This window comes from Sorex fumeus, unplaced genomic scaffold (assembly GCF_029834395.1).
Source record: "Sorex fumeus unplaced genomic scaffold, SorFum_2.1 ptg000098l, whole genome shotgun sequence".
NCBI classification, from domain to species: Eukaryota; Metazoa; Chordata; class Mammalia; order Eulipotyphla; family Soricidae; genus Sorex; species Sorex fumeus.
The window spans coordinates 28611884-28635167 of record NW_026606155.1 but is presented as its reverse complement, the minus strand read 5'-3'; the positions used below and the strand labels follow the sequence as shown (position 1 = coordinate 28635167).

The following is a 23284-nucleotide window of genomic DNA, read 5'->3' as shown; positions in this document are numbered from 1 at the left end:
TTGTCACCAAAAGATTGAATAATTTTTTCTTATTATTTATTAATAAAATGTGGTGTCATAGATGAGACCTTACACTAGATTTAGTCTGGTGATATGACAGTTTTACAAAATTTTTTTTCTCTATCAAATTTAAGAACATATAGTTGTTTCCAGCAATTCCAACTTTTCTATGAATGTTTTAATTCAATTTAAATAGAAATGGTCTTGAACAGTTCTGGTGTAAGTAATATAATTGCTTTTATCTTCCATGGTGCAATCTTCTCAATAATATATTCAAGAATATTACTAAATATATTCTTTTTTTAACTTATATCAAAATGGGCTCATAAAGTCTGGCAATAACTAGAAGTTAAATCAACTGTTAATGTCTGTTAACTTACCACACAGTGTAAGACCTAAATGTTGGTAATACAGAACTATCTAAAACAGAAATCTTTTACTTAATAACATATGTTGATCATTACATTCAGTTATGTTTAAAAATTAGTATACATTGAACTATATATTAATATAAATTTAATAAAATACTGTTCTTGGGCCTTTTTGAAACTTCATAATGACATTTTAACTAGACTATCAAGTATAGTTTTTAAAATTCACTTGATATTTCCAAATTTGCTCACATAAAATCTTTATAAAAAGTCAACTTTTGTCAGGGAATTAAATCAAGTCTCATTCATGCAAGGCACATGGTCTGCTTCTGATTATTGTCCCTTATCTTGATTATTTTCCTTAAATAACACTTAGAAAAGCAAGATGCTGATAAATTCTATTTGAGTATGTTTTTTTCTAGAATTTTTTTCTGTATTTTCATCTAGGAATAAGATTCTGTTTTGTTCAGATAATTTTTAGTAGCACCAGAAAGTATACCTCAAAGTTTAAATAGTACTTCAGTATAAATTTTAAATTAAGCTTTTAGTGTTTAATCAAAATACTTATATAATAAAATAGTTTTAGTATTGATTTTTTAAAAACAACAAATAAATTCAAATTAATATGTTAAAAGACTCATAGGACTGCTTAATTGAATCTAAGCAACATGCAATTATATCACTGAGAAATTAAGCAAAGAGTTTATAGGTCAGATGATATAACCTATTAGAATAGAGATACAAAAAGTCACTAAAATTGCACAATAACTTAAAGTAGTATTGAATTTCATGCTAAGAAAAAACTAAAAAGGTGATAGAAAATGATAGAAGGAAAACCTCAGTTATAAAGCCTCTTTGAAAGAATAACATTTTTCCAGGGGCACGAGCAGTGAGTAAGAGCAAAATATATGCTACTATTCTAGGTAAGGGTTTGGGAATTATGTTGAGCAATGATAACCACTTTAAAGGTAGTAGTTGGCATGCAGTTGTGATCATTCAAGAACCTTTGGGCTGAAACTTTTCATTGGTACATTAAAAACCTAATGCACTTATTTAAAAAGCTAATTTTACATTTTATATTTAATGAAATTTTTTTTCCTTTGCCTCCTGAGTCAGATTTCAAGACCACAAAATTTAGCATTTAAATTAGTTCTGTGTGAGCTAATTAAAATTAAAAATTTGTTTTAATTTTATTTCATGAAACTCTTTAGCCGATAAGTGAAAATGATTTTCAGATTTCTAATTTGAGACATTGACAAATGATTATATTAACCATATTAAGAAATGGAAAGAAAAAACAAGTATTGAGGGTAAAAGAAAGAAGAGGTAATATATTTTGATTTTTAATATATTCTCTGTGAAATATGTATGATATCTAAACAATATATTCAGTATAAAATTATAATACAACTTTTTATGGGTATCAGTACAGCATCTTGGTTATATTTGCAATTTAATTCACATATACTAGTTCTGGCCAAGTGCTATAGAAGTCGCTCTTTGGTGTTTGATATTAAATTACAGTCATGTGCAAAATATACATAAAGATCCATTTTCTTTATGATAGAATCACAGTGCTAATTTTGAATGATCATGACTAGAAAAGAGACACATGCTAATAGCAGGTTAGATTCAAATGCTTACTTCCATGCTTAATTATTTTAAAACATTAAACAAGCTATTCAACTTTCCTGAACTTTGTGTCTATGATGAAACTGATCACTTTTACCTCCCCAATAGGGTTTATTGATTTAATAGGCGATTCCTGATATTGTATACAGTGTTGAGCAAGCATACATTGGTTTTGCCTTTAAAAATGGGCAGATACAAAATAAAATTAAGAATGAGTGCTATGATTTTATCAGTAGGAATAAATATTACTCTGGGAATAACCATCAGAAGTGTTTAACAAAAGTTTTGTGAAAACACAAAAGGATTCAATAATCAAATTGTGATTCAAAGGTAACAGTTTCTATCTTTTCCTCTGTATCTTTTTCCTGAACAATATTTGTCTGCTGGACATCCTACCCATTTTCATGTGTGCATCTAATTTCCTTAAGTTAGCAACTATACAGTTAAACATTTTTTTAATTTACATTTTACATATGAGTGTTCACTGCAATATAATATCCTAGATTGTGTTGTGATCCTTAAGATTCTCTAAATATGGTGAGAACAAGATCTGTAAAATATACCAAGTTTGGAATTCCTTTTTGGTATAGCCATCACAATCTATTGAAGACAACTTTTTTTTTCGTGTGTGTGTGTGTGTGTGTGTGTGCGCGCGCGCGCGCGCTGGGTATCAATTTGGGATCTTGTTGCATGCAAAATCATGTGTTCCATCACTGAACTAACCCCTTAGCCCTCTCTTAATTTTCTTTTAATAAAATCTGAATGAAATGATTAGTATTTTCACACTTCTTATGATAAGATTGCAAGGAATCTTTTAAGAATAAATTTTAGTTTTTTGAATTATATTAAACTAAATAAAAATAGTGACACACCAAGGAAGTCAGATAGTATGTTGATTCTATTTTCAAAAAAGTCTTCTTTTAAAGGCAACATCTAGAAGACTCAGGTTCTGAAGGGGTCATAATATGCAAAAATGACTAGTTAAAATATTAATTCAATGACAAATAAATTCTGTTTTAAGGTGAGCGTGAGTCTCATTAGAAATCAGGATGCTGAAGAAGAAAATAATGACCAATGGGGGGGGATATTCTAAATTACTGAATATACTAATCTTAAACTTATATTTAAACAAAGTACAGAATGATAACTTCTCCATAAGTTTCTGTTATGTCCACTAAGCAACATAACAAATATCTTTGGGTAAGAAGCTAATGAGTTTTATTATGCTATCTTAAAATTTGTTGTATCTGCTATGTATATGATGAAAATTCTATACCTAAGACAAAATATAAGAATCTGGAAAAATTAACTATTTTCTTAGCTTGTAATATTTAATGTGTATGTCTGGCAATGTGATTTCCTTTACACTAAAAATGTCATTATTGATTCAGTCTCAGAATAATGTTCCCTCTGAAATTTCCTTCTAGTGAAGTTACTTTTTTTCTCACCACTTTTCTTTGTGAACAACAGGTGATTATGTGAAAGCTATTTAATTGATTTCAAATTATGGAGTATCTGGAGTATCTCAAGAAGTTGTTAAAATTCTATCCAACATAAAACACTAATCAGATTTTACAATTTAAGTTTTTCCACTACTTTTAGGTGCATAAGCACCATCAGCAAAGCTACACTAAACATAAAGCTTCTTATTTTTTCTGATACATAACATTGGTATGTCTACATCATGTTGATGAAATTTAGAAATGTATGACTTCTACATATGTAGTCAACAGACAGTAAAGAAAATGAACACTAATGTAGATCAAAAGATCAGCTGAACATAAAAGAATGTTTGCTTTTGTATAAAATTAACAGCTCCGTCTTTGGGATATTGGTAATAATATTCTCAAAATCATTGGTCAACTCCAGTAGTTCTCAAATTTAATGGTCTCAAGACCCACTATACATTTAAAAATAAGCATTACTCATTTAAAAAGAACTTCCAGATGGTATGTGTTTGCATGGGTTTATCTCATAGCATTTGCATACTATGTAAGTTAGAACAATTGTTTAGGATCTGAGAAGGGTTAAATACTTGCCTTGCTAGCAGGTGACCTTGGTTCATCCCTGGCACTGCTTATAGTTCCCTGAGCACAAATCCAAGAGTAAGCCCTGAGTTTAGCCAGGTGTGGCCTAAGAAAGTAAAAAGAAAAAAGTTATTTAAAACATTTTCTTCAAATGAGAATTGCAAGGCCTAATTGTAAAGCATAACTAACAACATCATAAAAGCTAAGTGACTTTATAACAAAACACTTGAAAATAATGCAGTTTTATACTTTTCATGTACATATTTTATCTAGTTTAGTAAAAGTTCATCAGATTCTTACATCTAATGTATATGTTTTGGTTTAAGAATATGAAGACACCTGTCTTGCCACATGCATTTATTAATTTAGAAAAAGAACTGTATTCATAGCATTTTCAGATATTTGTGGATATTCTTTGACACTAACTAAAGATTTATAATTGATAGTCTCTTAAAAGTTCATTAAAGGGACTGCGGACTAGTACACCGGGCAGGGTGTTTGCCTTGAACACGGCCATCCAGGTTCAATTCCCAGCATCCCATATGATCCCCTAAGCACTGTCAGGAATAATTCCTGAGTGCAGAGCCAGAGTAACCACTGAGTAACCACTGGATATCAACAATTGTGACTCAAGGTGCAAAAACAAACAAACAAAAAAAAAAGGTTCATTAAAGCATGGAATGTAAATCCTGTCAAATCCATTTATTTTTTGATATGGAAAATACATGAATCAGTTTTGAACTTTCAGTGGATCTCATATTCAATTTTGATTTTTTCAATACCTTTATTGATCACTAGGAAAAGTTCTTCCAAGCATGAATATACTTCATTTTATTATGTCAAAAAATATTTTCACTGATATATCAACCCAAGTATACATATATATAAATATGTATAATATATAATATATATAAAAATATATTAATGCTCTGAAACTCACTGTGGAAAAATACATTTTCCATATTTTTTATTTTTGCTTAAAAGCTAAAATTTTATTATAGTCCAAAAGAGCAATAAATTTTCTTAGGCTGATACCTCATTTCATTTAGTTTTTAGGAAAAACATAACACATGTCTAAGTCCGAATAACTGTAGTTTATCAGGTATTCTTTAATTATTTTTGAACAAAAAATGGTGCTATTATGAACAAAATTTTACCTAGTTTAGCTTGAAACTCAAATTGCATACATCTTTTACCTAGACAAAGCCATCATTCCTAGGTGTCAAGAAAGTTCTTCAAACTTTCCATTTTTTTACACTCAGAGAACAATCATTAACTAAACTAATATTTACTATTTTATTGAGTAAAATGTTATGTGAAACTTGCTTATCTTTTTTAAAACCATCAATCTTTAAATGTTAGTACTTAGTGGTAATGCAGTACTATTTCATACTAGTTGGTTCCTCCACAGCTGCTTTTGTATCAGCAGTGTAAATGTAGTTGCAATATAGTGATAAAGGAAAAGCCATTATAGTGATAGAGGAGAATAATGTCTTTATATTATTATTGAAATAATTTTTAACTTGTGGGACTCTGAAAACTTTTTTAGGGACTGTCATGTGTCCTAGTACCACATTTAAAGAAATACTAATATAACTAAGTGAACAAACTGACATGTTTCTTGAAAAAAATTTTTTTCATATTTTCCACTTGCACAGTAGTATTCTCAGTACTTTTATATAAAGGATCACCAACATCATGCTTACACATTATAAAAAATTCACTCTGATGCTGATACTGATTCATTCTAGGAAAGAGAATACTTTCTCCTCTCTAATTCAAAAGTCAAATAAGACCTCACTAAGTCTTTGGGAAATCAAAAAAGGAATTATAATTCCCAGTTAATTGTACTCACCTGGAATATGACACTACTTTCGCATTTGGAAAGCAACTAATGTTTTGCCAGAATATTCTGTCTATTAAGTCATCTCAAACCATATTTTAGTAGTTGGAGGATAATTCTTTTTGGAATATGATTGAAGTTATCTCTACATCTTAACTGGTAATGTTTAAAATCAATAAGACATCTAAAAAGATGAATTTTAGCTTTTCTTAAAAATAATCACTTTAATATAACTGGGTCAGCACCGGCATATATCACTACTCATCTGACATCCTTAATCCCTCGTGGTCATTTAACAATTTGCACTAAATGTCTGACTCTTACAGATTTGGGGATAACCATTTCCTCTCTTGGTCTTTGTAATCTGGTTTCTCTTCTTTTATAACAAGTTTGTTTTGCTATCTGTTACAATTTGGTAGCAAAATGGAATTTGGGGATTTTAAATGAAAGATGATTCTCTTAAATCCTTTCTAGTCAGAAAGAAATTATACATTACTGTAAAGTATTTATAATTTATAATTTAATCATATTTTATCTCTTATTTTTGAGTTTACAACTATTTTAAATGATTGTTAGTCAGTGACATGCTATTCCGTTTATAGGATTTTACATCCTATTTCATCATTCACTTGTTTTTATGATCCTCTGTTTTTATAAATACTATTTGAAAATGTAATCACATGATCACTTTCTAGTTATTTGATATTCACAATATTATATCTGTAATAGAAATTTACTTTAACTATGAAATGTATAATTGCCACTTTGAATAGGAACTTATTTATAAAATTGAGTTACCTTGGTAAGGTACATGTAACAAAAAAAAATTTATTATAGAATTAGCAACCTTGTGGTTTAGAATATCAGTGGCATGATCTTTTTATAATTTAAAATTTCTTGAAGGTTCAGAGAGTTAGTATGGCATGTAAGATTTGCCTTGCATGCAGCCAACCTGGTTCAAACTCTGGCACCATTATGGCACCACAACTACCACCAGATGTGATACTTGGAATAAGTATAATTAAGCCAGAAATAAGTCCTACCCTTAAAAAAACAGAACAACAACAACAAAAATGTTACATACGTGCTCATTTTGGAAAATTTAGAAAATGCATGTAAGCAAAAACATTCATATTAGCAAAAGTTCCATGAAAGCAATAAACTGAAACTTTATCACCAATAATGTGTTGCTTTCAGAAAGTTACTTTACCTCTATAACCTTAATGATATCTGTAAATATAAAATTCATGGACTGGAGGGATAGCACAGAGGGTAGGGCGTTTGCCTTGCATACAGCCAACATGGCCGACCTGAGTTTGATTCCTCCACCCCTCTCGGAGAGCCCAGCAAGCTATCGAGAGTATCTCGCCTGCATGGCAAAGCCTGGCAAGCTACCTGTGTCGTATTCAATATGCCAAACACAGTAACAACAAAGTCTCACGATGAAGATGTTACTGGGCCCGCTCGAGCAAATCGATGAACAATGGGAGAACAGTGACCAGTGATAAAATGTTTGCCTCTAGATTGTTCTAAGGTTTAAATTTTTTATAAGTCCTAACTGTATTTTAACTATCATCAGTAAATGATACAATACTTTACACATTCATTAATTAAGTAATATAAGCATCTTTCTCTGTTGAGGACATCTTCACATGTTTTTAAAATACTACTAGTCAGGGGAGAGCTCAGTGAACTGAGCACATGTTTTGTGTGCAGGAGACACATAATCCGTCTTTGACATCATTTCCCCTAGTGCTGCTGGGAGCAACCCTCCCTCCCTCAACCCCCAACAACTTCTAGATATAGCCCGGAAAACAAACAAATTAGTATGTTATACAGAATTATTACCAACTAATGATTTACTTTGTGAATATAGCATATGGTCCTTTTACCAGTCGCTACTTAGGATAATTTAGTTTGTTTTCTACTTCCCCGTTTTATAAACCGTGCTGATAGTCGTATGGAAATGAATATCTTAGAGTCTTGTACTAATTTTAGCTTTGTTGAACTTACAAACAAACGTTTAGAAAATTGATTCCTATTCATTTGTATAGATAAATTATTTTTGCATTATTATGAATTTATTTCATTGATATTCTATAAGAGACAGTTTTGGCTTTTGCATTTAAGTGATTTACTAGTAGATTTTTAAAAATTATGCACTCTTGATATTAAATATGTAAAAATAATTTACTACAAGATACTAAATACTGAGTGTCAGTCCTACTCTGCCTCTTAATTACTTCATGAGAATTAATAGATCTTATTTTCAGTATCTTAACAACAACTAGGAATTAAATTAACTAGATTCTGAAGTCCCTTATAGGCCAATTATTCTATTATGTTTTTATACTGACTATGTAGTTATATGTTTATAACTAATGGTATATACACATATAACTTATTTGTGAACTAAAAAGTATATCTTTAAGAATATGTAATGATGGGGAAATGCCCAATGTAAAATAAGTACTTTTTTATAAAGTACTACATGAAACTTCTTAGATAGAATTATAAGTTACTTTATAATCCATATTACATTTAAATCAGAAAAGTGTATTTTAATTTGTTTATTAAGGTTCTGCTAATGTAAAGTATTGCTCTTTCCCACCATACATATTTATAGAAAATATTAATAAACTATTTTATAAAAATTTATTCCAGAGAACTTTTAATATTCAAGCAAGACATTCTTTGCTGGGTAGAAATTTATATTACATTTTAACAGTAGTTTGGAAATAAGATTTTTTTTCTCTTTTGAAAAAAGTAATAATTTAAATTATGTAGTATAATGAAATGTCTGTTTCTAAATACCCAGCAGTTCTTCAATATCACATCTTTGGTGAACTTGATAATTCTTTTAAACCAAGAAATATGAAAATTTAAAAAATCATAATTGAGTTAGTTGGCAGGGAAATAACAAACTTTGTATTGATTATATTGTCTTTGAATCAAAATTATTATAAATACCTAAGTATAAAATATAAATATGTAAGATATAAATAATTTCAAATGTTAATAATGATAAGAAACTGAAACATTTAAAATAAAATATTTCCTAAAGGAAACATGTTATGGGGGAGTGAGGAAGAGTTCAAGAATCTGTCACTTGCAGGGACTGAAGTGATAGCACAGCGGGTAGGGCGTTTGCCTTGCACGTGGCTGACCTGGGTTTAATTCCCAGCATCCCCATATGGTCCCCTAAGAACTACCAGGAGTAATTCCTGACTGTATGAGCCAGGAGTAACTCCTGTGCATCGCTGGGTGTGACCCAAAAAGCAAAAAAAAAAAAAAAAAAAAATCTGTCATTTGCTATCCAAATACTAATTTAAACTTTCATTATTCTTTGAAATGCTTTTCTTGTTCTCGCTCCTTTTATCTGTTTACTTTGATATTTATGTTGCCTTTCAATAGAAATACATTAGAATATTATTCCTTAACACATAGTTATTACTTCTCTTTTGTTTTTGCTCTTTTTGATTTACCTTAATAAATAACAGATGAAGTAGAATTGTTTTTATAATAAAGCAAAAGATTTATTAAAAAGGACTAGAATAGGGATTCAGAGCAATAGTATAGCAGGTAAGGCATTTGCCTTGCACACGGCCTGCCTGGGTTTGATACCCAGCACCAAATATGGTCCCCTGACCCTCACCAAGAAGGACCTCTGAATACAGAGATAGATGCAAGCCCTGAACACTGGCAGGTATGTTCCCCAAAAGTAAATTAATAAGTAAAAGGACTAGAATAAGGTAAATTGAAATATTAACCAGATCCCCAAAAGAATTTTTTTACTGAAGTTTGTTTGAATTTGGAACTATCAAACAAAACTTTAAAAAAAATGTTTTCTTCCAAATCATAGTTTTTGGTAGTTCCCAAAAACAATACAAAATTGCACCAGAATATGCCGAATGATGGGTTGAAAGGTAACAATTTCTTTCTTTGTTCTTGAAGGTAGCAAGTTCTGAGAAAAAAAATAGGTATATATACATATACATCTTTTTATTGATATCCTGCTTTTTAAAAAGCGACAGAATAAAGCAGTCTTACAAGTGTTTTTCTCTGAAAATTGTTCTGAAAATAAATTTGGTAACCCCCAAAATGAGGCAGTTTCCTGTATTAGGCAAATAAATTGTTTTTTAATCTAAATAATATAATATAATATATGCTGTGAAATCAACTGGTCTTATCCACATTGGTCATGCCATGAATCAGAGTCTCAATTAAAAAAAGATCAGAGAGTAATAGATTTAATACTGTGAACTCTTTTTAAATTGATATGTCTACAAAAAGTTACTGATCCTCTCTAAACCTTAGTTCTCTCATCTGGAAAACAAACATAGGCTATCCAGTCTTTTCCTCAAAAATTTTCACTAAGCATCTTGTAACTGAAAATAAGTGTGAGAGCAAATGTCCAGTGATCTGGGTATGTAATAGCCACATTCCTGTAATTCCTTTAAAATTTTATATTTAATTTTTAAAAAGAATGTAAAATGGCTTTGTGCTCTAAAATTGATACGTGAGGGCTGTTGGATCCTTGGGAGAGGAAGGGGGTACATTGATGATAGATGTGGTACTGTAATTTTGTTGAAATAAACCACAGAATCTCAAAAAAATTAACAAAAGAAACATTTTCTCTGCAAAAATAAAATAAATTAGCTTTCTCAGCAAAAATAAATAAAAATAAAATTGATATGTATATTTTAGTGGTATCTAAATATTTACAACTACTCATAGGTAAGAGATTTGAAGTGGAGCAGGATAATTTTCTCCATGTTAACAATGAAAATGAGTACATACTTAAAAAATTATCTAAGCCAAGGATAATCAGTAACCTAGCTTCCAGTTTCTTCTTGTTTCATAGTATCTAGGCCCCTCCCATTGATCGTCGATTTGCTCGAGCGGGCCCAGTAACGTCTCCATTGGAGACTTTGTTGTTACTGTGTCTGGCATATCGAATACTCTCGGTAGCTTGCCGGGCTCTCCGAGAGGGGCGGAGGAATCGAACTCGGGTCGGCCATGTTGGCTGCATGCAAGGCGAACGCCCTACCCGCTGTGCTATCACTCCATAGTATCTAGAGTCTCTAGAAATCAAACTCTTCATTTGAAAGGTAAATATGAAAAGAAAAGTCATTTCATTACTTTATAGACCACATCCTGGCCATTAATCCCTGAAGACTCATTCTCAGAATGTTGTGAAAGAGATAATACAGTGAAATACTATTTTAATGGGTATATAGCTATATATCTATATATAGATATATATAAATTTTTTTAAATACAGCTGGGAGAGTAAATCAATTGAAATATTTCTGTTGCTCTAGTTTATATCTTTTATAATCTTTGTGAATACCTGTAGCAGGAGTTTTTCAGGGTAGAAAACATTACAAGTGTTAATGTTTTTTTGTTAGGCTATTGTGTGTATCTGTGTGTGTGATTATGTGTGTGTGGTGTGCTGGGGATTCAGCCCAGGGCCTCACACTTTATCAAATTGTTAATATGAGTACACTAATAATCTCGACCATAATCTTCACAATCCTATACATCCAATTTTCAAACTTCATTTATATTGCAGTGATCCTATAGGTGATATAAATATTTGAAATTTAACCTTAGTTACTGATAATGTTTAGCTCATAGAGAAGCATGTATAAATTCTTATCAAATAAGAAAAATCAGGCATTCAGATTAAGTATTTTTTTTGTTTGTCCTATTCCAGCAAATTGATTTTTTTAAGTGTACTGGAATAAATGAGTTTTCATTTTTAAATATGTTGATTTGGCTTTCCTCTACAGCTCAAATTTTAATTTACAAGATAAATCTTTTCAAAATATTTCTAACGTTTTGCAGTGTTATATATTATTGTCTGTTTTAGGAGCCACAGAAAAAAACATATGACCTTTGAATCACAGCCACTTCCAGCTCTGATTACCACATTGATTTCCTAAAGCCTACTAACTTCCTAAAGATAATCATGTGGCTGAATTTAATTTGATGCATTCTAGAAAATAGTAGAAAATGATATTCAGTTACCACATACATTTTTTTAAGTCTTCATAGTTTCTCAGCATTTTCAGAAAGTAGAATGAAGTATCACGCTAACTTTTTATAGTTACCTACCTCATTTATCTTTGTAGTCAACATATTACAAAATCATTTAAAATAGGAAACATCTTTTCATGTAAAGATGTTCTGGGAGATAAAGAAAAATTGTCTTTGAGTGTTGCCAGTCTCATTAAATACCCTTTATTTGTAATTTTGAACATTTAGTTCAGCTGAGAAGTATGAATTATCTTTTGGACATAATATGTAGTTAATATTGAAGAATTTATAAAAAATATATTTAAATAAACTCAGGTTAATTCTTTTCTATCAAGACTTTCTTTTTAATGATGATAACATATTTTTTAATATTTTATAGAAACAGTGAAATACATGGTTACAAAGTTTTACATGTTTGGATTTGTTTTATAATGATGAAAATTTAATTTGCTCAATATTATCTTAATCATTCTCGTATTAGAATTATTTTATAGAGGGCAAAACAATGTAAATACTGCATCAGGTAATAATAGTTTTGTAATGTGATCAAGTTTCTTATTTTACCTGAGTATTTTTAACACTGAAACTGGTTGGTACCACACTGATTCTTTTTCTATGTCCTGATACAAACAGGAGCATCTCTGCTGACTAGAGCTCAGATCTGATTTGAATAGAGACCGTCATTCTGCAAATATAGCAGTCCATAATGTAAAAGTACTTGGTGTGAAACTTCCAATCCCTTTGGTGTTCTTCCTTTGCCTTCCTTTTAAACCGAAAGATTAGTTTTTATTATAGGTTACAAAGAAGCAAAGAAATTTTCATTTTTATACCCCATTTTTAAAAATCACTGTATTAAAAACTTTCTTCTTATTTATTTAGTATGTGAAACAAGTTTCTAAAATAGCAATTTCACTTTTCATTTTTTATACCTGAGGAAAATTAAAAAATCTTTAAGGAAGTAAATGTTTATAACATTGGTCTGGCATTAAAATTTTCTGGTTAGGCAGCACAGTTGTTTAATTGGGAATCTCAGTGACAGCTGAACAACCTCTGTGCTTGGCTTGAGTCAGCAAGCAGAGGAATTTCACTCTGTCACCTAATCAAGAATGATGCTTGTCAGGACTGAACTTTTCACTTAGGAAACACTCATATTTATAGCCAGAATATTAATGCTTTCTGATATTATGGTGAAATGGACATTAAAACATTTAAAGAGATAGTTATCTGTATAGGTATATTTGTAGTTCTGTTTCACATAAACTAAATGTAAATGTAACACCGCGCCAGATACTTCTTCAAAAGAAGTCCCCAAGATAACCAAAAGTAAGTGCCCACTTCCTTATCACAGCAGTAGTGCCATTAACAAAGACTGATATCTAATGAAAAGTCTATTTGCAGAGCATGTCATGTAGCCTCTGGATTAGTTAACTTCCTGACTTCGTAAGAGGTACCTCAGAGAGTCAATTGATGTTTTTGCATGTGTTACTAATGTGTAGAAAAATTTTAAGTTCACTTTTTCTTTATTCTGTCTTTTTACCCATCTTCCCTCATTGTAGCAAATTAGACGGCCGGATGAAAGCAAAGGAGTTGCTAGTAGAGTTGGATCCCTCAAAGTAAATATGTTTCTAACATTTTTTGGCAAGATTTCGTCTATAGCCTACACTTCTTCCTTTTTGGAGGGTGGTGGGAGGAAGGGGGCTTTTTCCATTTTTCACCATCCCATTTTTTTTATTTTAATATTTTTATTGGCTGTTGGGTCATGTTCTTTTTTTTTTTTAATTTTTTCAGCTACACATAGAGCAACCAGCTGAAGGCAAGCTGCCAAATAACTAGATTTAAGTGGCACCAAAAACAAGAAAAAGGGCAACTGTTTCATGACAGGTGCCTATAATTTGGGGTTTGAGAGTAAACCGTTCCTCTGACTGATGTCACTGACTATGTGTTAAGTTCTTACTACACAGAGAACTTACATTATTTTTAGAATATTATCTCCCCTTTTCAGTTTTTACTAAAAGTAATTAAATGTTACTAGTGTCGTTGCTGTTCGCAGTTCATTCCAGGAAAAAAATATACTATGAGTTAATAGCATGTAATATATACATATAGATGTATATGTATATATAAAATCTTAAAAATTAGGAAAGGAATTTTATATGATTCTAGTATAATGGGCTCACATATAACTTGAGTTTTTAAGAACCCTTAATTCCCTTTATTTTTAAGCTAAAAAATTATATATCAACATGAAACTGTGTATCTAAATGTTTGCCCATTTTTATATATGATCTGCTGATAAAATCTATAACTCCAGATTTGTGATTTGATGTTCCCATTTTTAGTTATTAGATATCTATTTGGTCAGTATGTATTGGACACTCGACATCTAACATTCAGTCACAACAAATAAATGTATTATCATTCTTAAGAAAATCCTAGCTATTGATTACTTTTAATGCTGCCACCATAATTCAGGTTAGAAATTTTGCGGAGTTCTAATAAATGTACAGAGGAACCTCTCCCTGAATTAATCAATTCTTATAGCTAAATCCCTTTTGCATTATAGTGCCTGCTAAACTAGTCCAAATGAAAGATAATTGATTTCATGGAAATATTTCAAAGTTTAATAACTATCTCGAGTCCTAAATTGTCATTACAAAATTTTACACATTTCCTGTTTGTTTCCATTTAACAAATACAAAACACTGATTTCTGCATTCTTTCCTCTCCTTGCCTCTTCTGCCTTATTAATTTTACTTTTAGTTATCATTTATTTATTTATGTGCGTGCACACGAGTGCACTTGGATGAAGATGTGTTGTATGTTTTTGGCCTTTTTTTCAAACAAGCCATCCTCTCTGTTTAACACTGCTGTATACTGGGTAGCAGTTTTCTTAAATGTTATTTCACTAAGGATAATAAGAGGGAATGAGAAGTGTTAGCTTATAAATGCCAATTTCCAAAACTAGGCAAGTCGAAGTTATTTACAAAAAAAGATGAATTTATGTATTCTGGTCATGTATCAGTACCATTCTCACTGTCTACCAGTGAGGTATTATATTTTTTCTTTATTTTTAAAGGGAAGATAAAGATTATGTAATATGACTCATTCAAATGAAAAGTTATAGTGTGACTTAACTTTGGGGAAATTACTAATAGTTAAATTAGGATAAAATAGCATCCATAACTGCATTAACACCATTTGTCTGAAACTAAATTGTCTGTGTGAATACACATGTGTTTCATTATCTATAAGTTCAGCTTTAGGTATATAGAACTTCATTACAATTCTCTTTATTATTTTCTAGTATATATACAGTATGATTATGTATATCAATACTTACGTGTATAAGAACAAAGCATATACTGCAGGGTTTAGTTTAATATGGATGTAAACTTAAAGTCAAAAGGTGTGTTTGGAAAGAAAAGTAAATTTTCTAATTTCCACTATCCTTACTCCATATTTCTTCCAAATGTAAAATTTTAAGTGAATCACTAAGGCATTATGAGAATATTTATTTTTGCTAGAATATGCTATAATTAGAGCAAATACTGGCCTCTTACTCAAGGTTTTATTGAACATGTATTCAGTTATACAAATCTTTGATGTTTTGAAATGTTTGCCAAATGCCGTCATAAATGTATAAGACTATAATTTTATCTTCAAAAGGGAAAAGGAAAGCTGAAAAGAGAACAAGTTGCTTTTTCAGTTTATTTTTTGATGCTTACATGTAGCTCCATCAAAATCTGAAGTAGCTCAGAGATCATCTAGAAGGCATTGTGAAAGGGTACTCTCCAAGATTAAATGTACGATTTCATGTGGTGATTTTTTTTTCTTCTAAACTTTTGCTGACTGTTAATTTCAAATCTGGTTGGTTTGTCCTTTCATCTCTTTCTTTTTTTCCTGTCTGACTCCTTTCTCCCTATGTCTTTCTTTTCTAGCTGTAGTTTCATGCTCACATTTGTTTAGTAGATTAAGTCAGCAAGGTAGAGGGGACCCCTTAGACATTACTGTTATTGATTTAATAGCATTTTGGCTGAAAAATGAAAAAAACATTCTTTTTAAAATCTTTATTTCTTGGACAATTGTATTTTTCCTAAAGATCTTTTCATCAGACTTCATTTGAAGCTTTACCATTGACCATGTTTTTTTACCTCTTGTTAGATGTGTCAGAGGACTGTAAATTACGGCTGAATCCAAATGACAGTCTTGATGATCTGATTTCAGCAATCATGGGAAATGATGATATTATAGCATCATCATAGAGGCAGGTAGACTCATTTTTTCTGAGTTAATAGACTTAAGTCAAATCCTTTGGAAATAACTGTAACATACCATTTTTACTTTAAAATAAGACTATTAAGAGGGGGCTGGAGTGATAGCACAGCGGGGAGAGCGTTGGCCTTGCATGTGGCCAACCCGGGTTCGATTCCCAGCATCCCATATGGTCCCCTGAGCACCGCCAGGAGTAATTCCTGAGTACATGAGCCAGGAGTAATTCCTGAGTGCATGAGCCAGGAGTAACCCCTGTGCATTGCCGAGTGTGACCCAAAAAGCAAAAAATTAAATAAAATAAAATAAAATAAGACTATAAGACATCTTTACTAGGAGTACAATCATGTAATATTTACAAATTCTGAGGACAAGACTTTTTAACCACTCAGTTAAATATGCATCATATAGGTAATACTAGCAGTATTTTATTTGACCAACAGTTAATATTCAGAATGTGTGGTCCTTCTGAATACATCATTTCAAATTAAAAGTAAAATTTCTAAAATGATATCTGTAGTAGAAATAAGACTGAACAGAAGCTAAATTATGATTACAAATAATTCTGCATTATTCAAGGGCTTTTTTTTAAGTTCTTAATGAATCCTAGACCTGATGTATTTCCCCAAGATTGCTTTCATACATTTATTTAACATTGCTATAATAGTTTTGTTTTAAAGGATAGAATAAGTATCGACAGTGATTATCCAATTCTAATCATGTATTTTTCTTCATTTAGTTTCTGATTACTAAATTCTGGAGTTATTCTTATTAATATAAGTCGCTGAATTCTGATACCTTTTCTTTTGAGCTATATTTTCTTTTGATCTAATTTTTCTTTTCTCTACATGTGTTCTTAAAGATGCTATTTGAAAGATCATTTCTAAGCACCCCCAAAATCTATTCCACTATTCTGAAATATATTGCATGATTTTTATGTTTAAATCAATCTAAAAAATACCTGAATATTAGTCTACAAAACCTATAAAAGATGGTAATAATATTAATATATGTAATTAGTGTCAAACTCTTCCCTTAACAATTACAAGAAGCAATTTTTGTTTTGTTTTGGTTTGGGGCCACAACCAGCAATGTTCAAGGGTTAATCCTAGCTCTGCATTTGGAATAACTTCTGGCAGTGTTTGAGTGACCATTTGGAATGGTGGGAATTGAACCCGGGTGGCTGTGTGCAAGGCAAGTGCCCTACCTGCTGTTCTATCTCTCCAGCCCCACAGTATTATTTTTAATCAGATCAAGACTAGAAAGTTGAAATTTGCTGAAGTTTGTATATGGAATGGAGTTAGTGTTACATGAGGATATAATTTAAGTTTCAGTTCTTCAGAATTGGGTTATCATGTTATTCTTCAGATCCTTTTTCTCCCCCAATATCTGTAGTGCCTGATGCAATACATAATAACTAATCTCAGTGTCTTTATCTTTTGTTTTATTTCACATTTTTTTCTGATTGCCTTTTTTTATAAAAGATGGGATGTGAAATAATATTTTGATATTCCCATTCACTAAAAATATGTGTCAAACCAAAACTAGATATACATATATATATGTACATGCACACACACTCCAAAAAGTAAATAGTATTTGCTTTAAAAATTTAGCTTAAGGGACTGGAGTGATAGCACAGTGGGCAGGGCGTTTGCCTTGCACGCGGCCGATCTGGGTTCAATTCCCAGCATCCCATATGGTCCCCTGAGCACCGCCAGGAGTAATTCCTCAGTGCATGAGCCAGGAGTAACCCCTGTGCATCGCCAGGTGTGACCCAAAAAGGAAAAAAAATTAGCTTAAAAAGGCATAAGATGCCTACCCAAAGTTATGAACATATATATTAAAAACTATTACTTATTTTAAAGCTGTTCTCAATAATACAAACTATATAAATAGATTTAGTTTCTGCAACGATATATAGAGTGTGTGACTATTTGATTTTGTGAAAATATATTATAGATGCCTAAAGAAGAACATCTACATGGGAATCTTTTTATTTATTGCTACATTACTAAATATTTCAATAATATGAAAGAACCATGTTCAAAAAATAAATACTTCAATAATTGAAGAAATTAAGACATTGAGAAGTCTGGTATAAGGATTTATTTAAATCATTACAATGGGGGAACTGATCCACACAAATTAATGGGGAGCAGAAGTTGAAACTAAGGAATGTTGGAGTTCATGGGTAGGGAGGTAGTTACACAGGTGATGGATGTGGTGTTGGACTTATGTAAAAGAAAAGCATCATCAGTATTATTGTACATCACAGAAATTCCATCAATATATAAGTAAAACCCAGAATTGAAGAATATTTGGGACCAAAGTGATAATACAGCTGCAAAGGCACTTGCCTTGCAGCCAACCTAGGTTAGATTCCTGGCATCCCACATGGTCCCCTGAGCACCACCAGGAGTAATTCCGGAGCACAAAGCCAGGAGCATCGCCAGGGATTACTACATGGGAACCTTTTATTCATTGCTATGTTACTAAATATTTCAATAATATGAAAGGCTTAAAACCATGTTCAAAAATAAATACTTCAAAAGTTGAAGAAGTTAAGACATTGAGAAGTTTGGTATAAGAATTTATTTAAGTCATTACAGTTGGGGAACTGATCCGCACAAATCCCCTGAGCATCATCAGGGATTCTTCCACCAGAGGGTTGAACCAAAAAAACAAAAAAAAACAAAAAAAAAAAAAAAAAGAGAAAAATAGTTGAGACAGTGTTTGATTTAGAAAACATAAGATGAGAAAATGAAAATCAAACATTTTTAAGACCACATAAAGATAAATTTACAAAACTGAAATAGTTTTTTAAAATAATAGGAAAGATCTGGAAAGTCTAAATGTTAAAATAATAAAAAGTTAGGTAAATACCCATGAAATATAATGTAAGGAAAAGGAGAAGAATGCAAATATCATAAAACCAAATATTTTTTATTTTCACTTAGTACAGACTGGAGCGATAGCACAGCAGGTAAGGCGTTTGCCTTGCATGCAGTTAACCTGGGTTCGATTTCTCCACCCCTCCTGGAGAGCCCGGCAAGCTACCGAGAGTATCTCGCCCGCACGGCAAAGCCTGGCAAGCTACCCGTGATGTATTTGATATGCCAAAAACAGTAACAACAAGTCTCACAATTGGTTGAGACATTACTGGTGCCCGCTCGAGCAAATCGATGAACAACAAGAGAACAGTGCAACAGTGCAGTGCTTTCACTTAATATAATTTTATAGTAAATTTCTGTTGTTACAAATATATCACAGGAGGTTCATTTCTAGAACTTCACACAATAAAATAAGATTTATGAAAATTAGTAGCACAAAATAATTCTAGTGTAAAATAGCGTTGGTATAAAAAACAAATTGAGTATTTGTGATTTTATAAATACTTTCATTCTTGCATTCTTAACCACTTGTTCCTTAAATATTTAATGAAATGTCCATTTTTATTTGCACTTTTATATTTATCAAAGTGATGTTATGATTCAGGTAGCAGCAAACTATGAAGCTTGACCAAAATCTAATTTATTTAATATTAAACCACAAACTAGGAATTATTTTTGCATGTTTAATTGGGGGTGAGGGGGGTTGGGGCACACACAGTGGTGCTCAGGACTTTCTGCTGACTCTTTGTTTAGAGATCACTGTTTGGGGTTCAGGGTACACATGGGGTCCCAGGAAGCAAATCCAGGTAGATAGCATGCAAGACAAGTGCCTTGCCCACTGTCCATCCCTCTAGCTCATGATCTTTGTGTTTTTAATAATGTGGCTAGGAGCATATGGGATTAAATTGAACATCATTTCATGACCAGAAATTTTTTGAAATTCAAAATTCACTGTCCCACCATAAAAATGTATTGAAGCACAGCCACACTCATCCATGTGCACATATTCTGTTGCCACTTTCCTATCAGTGGAGTTGATTGATTGCTGCAAAAATTAAATGGCATGGAAAGCCTGAAATATTTACTCTCAGATCATATACAGAAGTTTTTGAAGCCTATAAATGATTAGCGCTTAAGATGACAATGATGAAAAATCATTATATTAAAGGCTGTGTAATATTAGCTTTATTTTAGATTTTGAAAAAGAGAATACTGCTCATTTTTTGTGGACTGGTTTACGATCATGATACGTGGAAGCATGTGTTTAAAAGTTGGATCACCTGAACTCTTTTGCCTTTGCATTTTCACTCTTTCTGATTATTTTCCCTAGCTACTCTCTCATATGCCATACATATGCATTCACATAAAGTAAATCCACCCTAGGATTACCAATAAATCCATAAAGTAGAGAACTATCATATAGGTGAAGAATAAATTATATCTTTCTCTTTTGGGCTCCTTGCAGATTTAGAGCATAAAGTTAAATTACATTCTTTCTTAAATTATTTTGAAGTGTATCTTCAGAACATTCTCCTGCATAGTTTGCCCTTTTCTAGCACCTCACTTAAAGTATTTCTACTAAAGATGGTGTAAAACATTTTATTTTTTCTGTTTCTTACTGGAATTCATCTAAAATCATAACCCATGGAAATTCCATACAGGTGAGCAAGACCCCTAATATCATAAAATACATTTCTTAGTTTATAGCACATAAAAATATAGACAGTATTTACCTTAAATCAATCAATTTTGATTTAGGTGAGAAAATACAGCTGAAGAATTAATCCTTAGTTGAATAGTCATTAACTTTTAAATAAGTAAATGTCAGTTTATTTGTATATTTTCTTTATGCAACTTTCAGTGTCTTTTGGTTCTTGTATATAGAACATTATTTGAGCATTCGTAGTCTTCCTTGTTTAACATTTTGGCATTAACTTTATTAATAGTATCCTTATCTATTTTCAGTTTGACTTACAATAATTTTGTAGTAGATGGAATATCTTAATAGATGATGTTATAAATTATCAGATTACAATGGTAGTAAACCTTTATAAATAATTTCTTTGAATAATAACCTAATTTTACTAGTTTTTCACACTTTTTAAATTTACTTAGCATATAATATTGATTGATACATTTCTGGAGCTTTAGTTCTACTGAAAAGTAACAGAAATGCATCATTTACTTCAAGCTAAAATATTCTTAGCCAATTAGTATAAAATCACCAGCAGTAGTCTAAGACATCTGTTGAGTGTAAGTGACAAATCTGTGGCGTGTTTAATGCGTTGTATGGAAACTGCTCTTTTCAAAATTTAATATAAAGATAAGATAATAAAAGATCTCCTTGACAACTAAATTTTTTAATAACAGTAAGTGAAGGAATTGTGGGAGGGGGGAGACAAAATTCAAAACTGTTTTGGAGATAAATGTGTTCGGTTTTATGGGCATAGCTACAGAAAAAAAAAGGATGCAGAACGTGGTTTCTTAGTACTAGCATCATGATAAAGAAAATCAGATGTGTACGTGTTTGAAAAAATGCCCTTTAATATATAAAATTCACCATAAAAATATAAAATTCACCATACTTTTTAAAATTTCCTTAAAGTAATCCATTAAATGGCAATGATGAATCTTATCACAAGTTTTTGTGATTGTAATGTTAAACCTTCTGATCGTTTAAAGTATTTGTATTCACGCATAATAAACACTATTGAACCTCTACTACCTTTTGCTGTGCTGAAAATGTGTTAAAGAATAAATCAGATAACACGGACATTTCTGATTCCTCTACTGTACCATCATTTCCCCAACTTTGGAGTTTCAGAGAATACTTAAGTTTTTACCTCAAATGGCATTTTTACACCCTTATGAAAGAAGAATCTATAGAATGAGTAGAGCAGTGTGACAATCTAGAGAGTAAGATCAGGCCAAAAACTTGTTAATTCAAAGTAATAAAAATTAAACATAGTTTTAGTTATAAAATAACTGTTTCAAAAATCGGTGACATTCTGATAAAAGGTTGGACTGGAAAATAGTTTCGGTTTTGTGTGTTGCATAAAAGTGTTAATTTTAGGTATAAACATGTATGTAGGGATTTAGTAGTAGTAAGAATGGAATAATAATAAACAGGAAATCAGAACACTGAGCTAACCGTGGTGATCTCTTTAAATAATTTGAAGATGTACAGAAGAGTCACCCTGTAAATAAACCCTGATATAGATACATGTGAAACCAGTGAAGTGTAGTGACTATTAAACATTACCATGGTACCACAGGAAAAAGTGACCAGTGTTCTTTTTTTTTTTTTTTGGTTAATCTTAAATCAACATCTTTTCAGCAAAATCATACCAGATGTTGATGATGGATTATCTTCGTTACAGATTTTTTAAGTCAAAAACTTTTTAATCACAAAGTAATTACCAAATAGTTTGAACCTTGAGATTGCAAACACAAGTGTCTGCTCATAAGCTGTTTTATTATCTGGAAAATGTTGGTGACAGAACCACTTAAACTTCTGAGTCCCTTACTGTGCTACCATTTCCTCTTTAACAATGTTTTTTTTTCCCCACTGCAAAACCAGGCTCGGCTTCCCTCGTGCTCATCTACCTATAGTGTATCTGAGGTATACTTTGCACGTATTTTCTTACATGGTCAACAACATGCTCGCCCTCACCATTCTTCTTATTTTATTTTCCTTTTGCCTTAATTTATTTTGCCTTGCACTTTGCACTTGGCTGAAAGGGAAGAAGGTACCAAAATGGAAAAGTTAACTGTTGTAGGATGAAATGTCTGAGTAACTGGGGTGGTGGGAGGGTGGGGTGGGGGTTCATAATACCACATAGTTTAAATGTGTATAGCAAATTCTTGACACTACAATGATTCCATAAAGATTCCTTTGACCTATGTGATTTATTACTACAATTATATTGGCTAAAGATAATGATTCCAGATTGCAAACCCTTTCATAGGTCTGATTTCATAATTGAAGACTTAAATTTAAGTAGTGAAAATTCTGTCTCATTAATCACAGACACAATCAAGCAACCAAAGTTGGTTATTAAATAAAATATTTAAAATGATTCCCCTGTATATATAAAGAAGAAACTTACAAAAATTTTTAAAAGATAGATTACTCAGGAAAATAGTTCCTTAATATTGTTTTATTTTTATAAGGTTCCTATAATCTAATAAAGTTTATAACTCTTG

The 23284-nt window shown here is 31.3% G+C and overlaps 1 protein-coding gene across 19 annotated transcripts in view; it reads left to right on the top strand.

Annotated features, from left to right (window-relative positions):
* GPHN (gephyrin) overlaps positions 1 to 23284 on the top strand; it is a 475981-nt gene that overhangs the window by 280774 nt on the left and 171923 nt on the right. For 6 of the 19 annotated variants that reach the window (XM_056133387.1, XM_056133395.1, XM_056133388.1 and 3 more), the window contains 2 exons: positions 13472 to 13528; positions 22659 to 22700. The exons of 4 other annotated variants lie outside the window; for them this stretch is intronic. In XM_056133387.1, coding sequence (XP_055989362.1) covers positions 13472 to 13528; positions 22659 to 22700 — 99 coding nt within the window. The remainder of the gene's footprint in view (positions 1 to 13471; positions 13529 to 22658; positions 22701 to 23284) is intronic. 9 more of the 19 variants (XM_056133389.1, XM_056133398.1, XM_056133403.1 and 6 more) reach the window with 2 other exon arrangements.